The sequence below is a fragment of the Vitis vinifera genome, chromosome 3 (genome assembly GCF_030704535.1).
Source record: "Vitis vinifera cultivar Pinot Noir 40024 chromosome 3, ASM3070453v1".
In the NCBI taxonomy this organism is placed as follows: domain Eukaryota; kingdom Viridiplantae; phylum Streptophyta; class Magnoliopsida; order Vitales; family Vitaceae; genus Vitis; species Vitis vinifera.
In genome coordinates, this window is record NC_081807.1 from 10,205,675 (window position 1) to 10,214,090 (window position 8,416).

General features: G+C 36.5%; 1 protein-coding gene and 1 long non-coding RNA gene across 3 annotated transcripts; both read right to left on the reverse strand.

Annotated features, from left to right (window-relative positions):
- Nucleotides 1-38: 38 nt before the first annotated feature.
- Nucleotides 39-1,240, reverse strand: LOC104878860 (uncharacterized). The gene is made up of 2 exons (XR_785486.3): nucleotides 525-1,240; nucleotides 39-243 (listed from the first exon to the last, which is right to left on the reverse strand). It is a non-coding gene; the product is annotated as an uncharacterized LOC104878860 (long non-coding RNA).
- Nucleotides 1,241-3,016: 1,776 nt separating this feature from the next.
- On the reverse strand, nucleotides 3,017-8,125 carry LOC100250929 (heat shock 70 kDa protein, mitochondrial). 2 transcript variants are annotated; one of them, XM_002263421.4, is made up of 6 exons: nucleotides 7,831-8,125; nucleotides 5,828-5,898; nucleotides 5,669-5,747; nucleotides 5,010-5,576; nucleotides 4,298-4,918; nucleotides 3,017-3,854 (listed from the first exon to the last, which is right to left on the reverse strand). In XM_002263421.4, exons 1-6 carry the CDS (start codon nucleotides 7,903-7,905, stop codon nucleotides 3,228-3,230), a joined length of 2,040 nt encoding a protein of 679 aa, XP_002263457.1. In that variant the 5' UTR covers nucleotides 7,906-8,125; the 3' UTR covers nucleotides 3,017-3,227. The 2 variants fall into 2 exon arrangements, with proteins under 2 accessions (XP_002263457.1, XP_019074610.1); XM_019219065.2 differs by having other exon boundaries at nucleotides 7,795-8,071.
- Nucleotides 8,126-8,416: the final 291 nt, after the last annotated feature.

Sequence of the window (8,416 nt, forward strand, 5' to 3'; positions counted from 1 at the left end):
GTTTAGCTATATGACAAATTTGACAATGTGAAGACAAGTTAAATAAAGAATTAGGGATATGAAATTCATTATGAAGAAATTGAATTTTGATAGGAGATGAATGTCCAAGTCTAAAATTTCAAACATCACTTTTAGACATTACAAACATGAAAACATTGAATTACAAACAACAATCCCTAATTCTGGAAAGCAAAGATTGTTGTGTCTCCTACCCTTCCCAATCATCAAGCTCTAAGTGAGGTCCTGAATCACACACGAATTCGAAAGAAAGTTAATGCAACAATTATAGTCGAGAGTAAGAGCACTAATACTTAGAAGATTAAAGGCAAACATGGGAACAAATAAGACATTGTGCAAAATAAGATAATTAGACCATTAGGAAGAGTGATTGTGGTATTTTGAATGTGGAGTGAGAGAAATATGAAAGATTACACATACATGGTGTGTGGCGCCTATGTCAATGATCCAAGCATCAGAAGGGACAGAAGAAGGATGTGAAAGGGAAAGAGTTGAAAAAAAATTACCATAGATGTGAGAAATAGAAGGGCCCATTGCCCGATTGAAGCTTAGGTGAGTCAATGGAACGATGATGAAATTGCAAGCTGTGGTAGGCGATGAGCTACTAGACTTGATTTGTGGAGAGAGAACCATAAAGCGGTGCGGGTGTTGTAGCAATTATAGTTGAAAAAGAAAAATGGGTGTCCTTTGATGGCTCAGGGAAAAATGATGGAATGTTGGTAGATTGAAGGGAGCTTAATTGGGCCATGGGTTTGGGCTTATACCCAAGTGGGTACCCATGTAACTTGTAGCAATGGTCCACAGTATGCCCTGTGAGCCCACAATGAGAACAAATTGAGCGATTACACTTGGGCTTACTTTGAGAAAAGAAAGCTACAATAGAGGGAGACGATGAGGGAGTGCTAAATGCTAGGGATTCACACAAAGCAAGGGGACCGGATCAAATAGTGTGTTGTCATTCTTCTTGAATTACAAGATTGAAAACCTTCGCAACCAGGGGTAATGGGTCAAGCATCAAAATCTGCCACACACCTGGCATAAGATTCGTTTAAGCCCATCATAAATTGCATCACATATTCTTATTGTTGATAATCCATCCATGCTTTCATGCCGCCACATTGACAAATGGGAACGGGTTGAAAATTCTTGTGTTTGTCCCAAAGTATCGATATCAAGGGAACCTTGAAACAAACCATGCAGTTGTTGCTTGATCTGAAAAATATGTGGGGTGTTGCTTTGATGAAACCGATTATGTAGATCTGCCCAAACAGCTTGAGCATTGTCAAGGTAAAGTAGACTACAATAATCTCTTTGGAAACGAATTTAAGAAGCCAAGAAGTGACAATATTGTTACATCTTGGCCAAACCTCAACAAAAGGATCATCTAGAGGCGGTTGCGAAATCGATCCATCGACAAAACCGAGTTTATGCTTGGCATTGAGAGCCATGAGCATGACTCAACTCCAAGTGTTATAGTTGGGATCGGTGAGGAGATGAGAAACAAGAATCAATCCAAGATGGTCACCACTATGCAAGAAAAATGGGTTGCTAGTGTTATCCATGGAAGAAGCAGAATCATGTTGAGCCATGGTACTAGTGGAAGATGGAGGTGTGAGTGCTTGGAATCGGTTCATGTTGTTACCATGGGCCATTTTAGCAAGAAGATGGAAGAGCAACATAAGGAAGATGCTTTGATACCATATTACAAGGAAAGAATGGAAGGAGAAAAACACATTCTCATTTCATTGTGTTGAAAAATGATAGTATGATGTAAATATATATATATGTAAGAGAGTGTTCTACCTTACATTTCCAAACAAGGTTGTACAACTCAGCACTTATTCTAACAAGCTATATCTAGAATATTCTATACTAATATAGTTGTTATAATAGGAAAAAAAAAATGCCAGTATGCTAAAACCAAACAATACTGAACCCACCCCAACCTTGTTCGAGTTAAAAAAAAAAAAAGAATCTCAAATTCTCTCTTAACTCATTTATTTAAATTTCAAATTCATCTCATTAGGAGTGGAATAGATGCCCTAAAAACCTGTCTCATTGTCATCTCTAAATATCAATTCACTTTAAATACGTTCAATTATTCTATCCATATGTAATATTTTCTAATTAACATTAAAATATTGTGTAATTATGATTAAAATTAAATATTGTATAATTATGATTAAGATAATCTATAATTAAATTTATCAAATTTTCAAAATCATTATTAGTCCATTTGGCAATGTGATTTAAAAACAACTTTTTGTTTTTAAAAATTTCTAATATTGTTTGATCATTGTTCTCTAAAAAATTTTTAAAAACAAAGTGAAATGAGGAACAATTTTCAAGTAAAAGTTTTCACCAATTTTTAGAAATAAAAGGAAACAATTTTTAAGACAGTGAAATAAAAAATAATTTTTTAAAAACAAATAAAAATTGTTTTCACCAATTTTTATAAATAAAAGGAAAATATAAAATGGTTATGTTTTCTAAAATTTGTTTTTAAGAACCATTTTTAAGTTAAAAAGAATAAAATACAATTCTTAAAAACAAAACATCAAATAATTATATTATTGTAATATGAAATTCGTATTATTTTCAGCCTCCTTATATTGTCCTTTGACATGTACAAAATATTTCTTAAAATACTCCCATCTATACTCTAAAATATTTTCATTCATTTTCTATGGGATGGTTCAAATTATTATTTTTATTAATTTAATAATTGTAGTTGTATAAAAGAATTTCATTTCAATAATAATTTTTTATTCCTAGTTTTATTCTCAAAAATAATTCAAGCACATAAATGAATAAAAAAAAATTAAAGTTAATATTCTATTTTGATTCTATACTCCAACATTCCAAACATAGCCAAGTAGATGCAATCATCCTTGTAATCCCGGCTACCCGAACCTTGTGACAAAAGCTCACTTCAACCGGAAGCCCCAAAGCACATTGACATGCAAGATGCAACCAACCCACATCCCGGGATATCAACTTTGGCAGACAACAATGAAATAGCTCATGCAAAAATTTTGTTAACAAAGGATCACTCATAAGACAGATTAAAAACCTAATGCACTTTTGACCATTTTAGATACAAAACTGCTAGAACCCCATTTATCCTAGTAAGAAAAGCAAATGAAAATTTTTTAATTTACTTTTTGAATCAGATTCAACCCAACTCAACCTACACATTCAGAGCCTCCCTACTTCTTCACCTCTTCATATTCTGCCTCGGGAGCCTGATCACCACCCTGAGAACCTCCTCCAGGGGTCGAACCACCACCAGAACCTCCTGCCATGTGCTGTCCAATCTTTGATACGGCCTTGTTTGCAGCATCAAGCTTTGCCTTGATTTCTTCAATGTTATCACCTGACATTGCCTTCCTCAAATCAGCAACTGCTGACTCGATCTCAGTTGCAACCTCACTTGGGATCTTGTCCCTGTATTCACCCAAGCTTTTTTCTACACTGTAGATGGTGGTGTCTGCACTGTTTCTGATATCTATCAGAGCTTTTCTCTCCTGATCTTTCTGGGCATGCAACTCGGCTTCCTTAACCATCTTCTCAATCTCATCTTCTGAAAGGCCACCAGATGAGCGGATCGTGATTTGTTGTTCCTTCCCTGTGGCCTTGTCTTTGGCAGACACAGTGACAATTCCATTAGCGTCAATATCAAATGTGACTTCGATCTGAGGCATGCCTCTGGGAGCTGGTGGGATGCCCATAAGCTCAAACTCACCAAGGAGCTTGTTATCAGATGCCATCTCTCGCTCACCTTGCAGTACCTTGATACCAACCTGAGTTTGATTGTCAGCTGCTGTTGAGAACACCTGAGATTACACAAAAGCAACAATTAGAATATGGAATCCGATATAAAAAATCTACACCAAACAACTAGGCATATAAAATTCCAATTCAGATTAGATTATTTTGGTTGAGGGCCAACCAGAGTCCATACCAAAGGCCAAAAGCTTCTCCAGAGCCCAGACAACCAGACTTCTTGACCAAGATGCCCAGAGTCTTCAGCTAGGTTTGGTTGGTCATATACCCAGGTTGCACTTAGATAATGTTTTTTCCTTTCAATTCATTTAGTGCACCCTTCATTACTTGGTAAACCTCTTAGACTAAGACTTGATGATACAAATTTCAACATATATTTGAATTTTACAAAATTAGACATTGGAAATAAAATAAGTGCCCTACAGAAATTATTGGCCCTTCTTCATGTTAAAGTAATGTTTTAGAACAATCAAATATGGTTTCACAAACTGACCTGACTCTTCTTAGTGGGAATTGTTGTGTTCCTGTTGATCAGCCTGGTGAAGATGCCACCCAGTGTCTCTATACCAAGGGATAGGGGAGTGACATCCAAGAGAAGCAACTCTTTCACATCTCCACGAAGAATGCCTCCCTGAATAGCAGCACCCATGGCAACAGCCTCATCAGGATTTACTCCTTTGCTGGGGCTCTTTCCAAAGATCTCAGACACCACTTCTTGTACTTTAGGAACCCGAGTCATCCCACCTACAAGAAGAACTTCATCCACCTCCTTGGTGGATATTCCTGCGTCCTTCAGACAGCTCTTACATGGGCCCCTGGTCCTCTCAATCAAGTGGTTCACCAAACTCTCAAATTTTGATCTGGTGAGAGTTATGTTCAGATGTTTTGCACCTGATGCATCAGCTGTGATAAATGGCAGGTTGATTTCAGTCTGAGATGTTGATGAGAGTTCTATCTTGGCTTTCTCAGCTGCTTCCCGGAGTCTCTGCAGGGCAAGCCTATCCTTTGAAAGATCAATTCCCTCAGTTCTCTTGAACTCACTCACCAAAAACTCCAAAAGAGTATTGTCAAAATCCTCTCCTCCCAAGAACGTATCACCATTTGTTGCTTTCACCTAAACAATTATTAATTGATTGTCATGTAAATAGAATAATTGAAGGAACAAAAAGAACAAAACTGTTTTATATCATAGACAAAATGCATACCTCAAAAACACCATTAGAGATCTCCAGAATAGAAACATCAAATGTTCCACCCCCAAGATCAAAAACTGCTATAAGACCCTCCTTATTGTTTAAACCATAGGAGAGTGCTGCAGCAGTGGGCTCATTAATGATTCTCTGCACATCAAGTCCAGAAATACGTCCGGCATCCTTTGTTGCTTGTCTCTGAGCATCATTGAAATAAGCTGGCACAGTGATCACTGCTTTTGAGACTGACTTCCCAAGATAAGACTCTGCAGTTTCTTTCATCTTTGTAAGAATAAAGGCCCCAATTTGGCTTGGAGAATATTGCTGTCCATTAGCTTCAACCCATGCATCTCCATTGGGAGCCCTAACTATCTTATATGGAACCATCTTCATTTCTTTTTGTGTCTGGGGATCATCAAAGCGTCTGCCGATAAGACGCTTGGTCCCAAAAACAGTATTTGTCGGGTTTGTCACAGCCTGACGTTTTGCTGGAGTACCTACAAGTAGCTCTCCCTTCTGATTGAAGGCAACCACTGATGGTGTAGTCCGAGATCCTTCAGAATTCTCAATAACTTTGGGATTCTGCAGAAAATGTCTGTCAGAGCTCAATTATAACGTGATAGAGTTCTCTATTAATTAAATTTTGATTGTTCACAAGACCAACAGAGTGTCACCTTTCCCTCCATAACTGCAACACACGAGTTGGTGGTACCCAAGTCAATTCCAATGACATCATTACCAGCAGGCTTTGAGCTGTATATAAGAGGACCCAGAGTTGGAAACAAGAAAAGGATGCTAAAGAAATGCATTGATGAGAAAATAAATTATTATACCTGAACGCCCTAGCCAAACTTGCCCAACCTGTTGGAGATGTATTCCATGATGACTTTGTATTTCCAGTCAACTGCTTGGTCAAAATATTAAAAAAGGCAAGTTTAAATTATAAATCCATGAAATTGGTCTTAATATGGCCAAATTAAGGCTCTGCTACCAAGACAAACCTCATTTATTGGTAAAATAGCAATTAAAAGAAACAGGGACAAGTTATACACCAGCATAACAGTGAACTCAATCCAGAGAGTAATATGCACAAAATGTGAATCAAATTTCATTAGTCACCATAAACTACTTAAATTCACACACAAAAAAAAAAAAGAAAAGAAAAAAAGAGAAACAACAATTGAGTCAATGCCCACAAGAAGTTCAACACGAACTAAAAGACAATAAACAACCAAATGTGCTATTAAAAGCATGCCTAGGTGCAAAAAGGCCCACTGCTTCCTCACACCAGATCAGGCAGAGCTTTGATGAAGGCACTACAAAAAACCCAAGCCCCTATATTGAAAGACATATATTACATATATTTTTTTACATTCTTATTTATTGTATTCTTATTATTACAGTTATTTTACTTTTTCCTCGGACAAATTCATCCTTAGACAGTTCATACCTATGGTAACATGTGACAGAACTTCAAAAAAAATTATTTTTAAACCTCCTCTACAAGAAGTTATCCTTTAAAACCAAGTTAACACATCCCCCAGGCACATAAAAGTAAGCATAAAATTTCATCCAAGATCAATAGAACATCTCTACCCCTAAAAGGAAAAAAGGGATATGGGCAAAAACCTTTGATAACAAGGTATATTTCAATTTTCGGATACTAGAACTCCTTTTATAAGTGGTATGTTCTAAATATTTGACCAAAACACTTTTACTTTTACTTTAAGCTCCCATGGAACCAGGTTCTCCAATTTGATTCCTGACATTAAAGAATCAATTGATAAACTCCCCAGACTTAAAGAAATTTATCATGCATCAAAGCCTGCCCAACAACCAGGCATATATCTAAAATGAATGACATCTTTCAATTGAGTCCAGAAAGCGAAATTTAGAAAACTAAAAGACACAACTCATTTGACCCACACTTTTATAAGCAACTTGCAAAAGAATCTCTAATATATTTGGAAAAGCAATCAAAAACTAGAATGTGAAAGAACTCAACATAAAAGAGAAAACTACAGTGCCACAAGTACATGAAATCTCCTGACCCACAACATCAAATTTTAAAGCAAAAAAAATGACCCAAATAGTATGAAGTGCACATGGATATCAGCATCAACCCAAAAGCCAAATAGAACCAAAAAGCCCAAAAAAAAAGGCGGTAACTTAGCATATGATCAGAAGCTAAAGTAGAAGGAAAATTCAAACCATGAGAGCACCAAAGCAAAAAAAAATTGAATGAAAAAAGCTAAATGGCAGGAATTTGTGTAGCAAGAGTAGATACAGTAGCAGGCCTGGAAACAGAGGTGATGATTGCTAAAGCTTATTTTGTTAGTGAGATTGAGCACTGCTCATATTAAATTCATGCACAACATGCAAATCAACTGCCAAGTAATTATTCAGAGTAGAGATATCAATACTGAGTTAGAAATGAATCAGAACACGGTGCCAATTACAAGCAAATATTCACGAAAAAACGTGAAAGTTCAAATTTTACAATTCAAAATGATACAACAAGAACACACCAAAATAAATATTAGACAGCCATATCATCTGACTTCATAAGACCAGAACCCTAGAGCTCCGTTAGGAGACTCAGAAACAGGACAATAAAAAGAGAAACTGAAGAAGCCTCATATCACTCTTGAGAGTTCGTTTTCTACTTATTTTACTCAATTTTCCAGGGAACCAAACAAAACCCAGAAAGGATTAGATGACAAGTATCCAAAAACCCCTAATAAAATGAGAAGAAAAAAAAAAGCACAGAAAAAAGAAAAGGAATAATAACAAAAAAAACCTTAATCATCTAATATGGATCAGAAACGAGACGTACGGCTCTGTAAGCAGAGAGAGAAGGGGAAGCGAGTTCACGGCGACGTAGAGATCGGAGCAAAACGGAGGCAGCCATCTAATTTGAATAGAAATCGAACAAAGAGAGAGAGGAAGAATAGACCGATAGAGGTTGCTTCTTTGTTTTCTAGGGTTTAGGGTTTTTGGAGAGGGAACGAAAATGTGGAGAGTTTTCTAGTTACGGAGGTGCATCCGAACTCCGAAGGTTCTAGATGGAGCCAGGGGCTTCATCGGTTTTGGATCTTACGAGTTTAAAACGACGTCGTGTACAAGTCAAAACGGTACCGTTTCTTGTGTTGTTTTGTTATTTTGAGCCTTAATTTGTGACGTGGCTCCTCCTCTGGTGGAGCAAGTTCCTCCACATATTTTCTGGAAGATAGTTTCCACAAACAAAATTACTTTTTCCAGAAAGTGGGTTTTCAGCTTCTGATATAGAAATATTATTTATTACTTTACAAAATAAAATTTGAAAATTTGGAAATAAATTATCCAAAATCATCACATTATTGTTTCTGTTTTTTAGATAATGCCATGCAACCATTGTTTTTCGGTTCAAAAGCAAGGTTTAA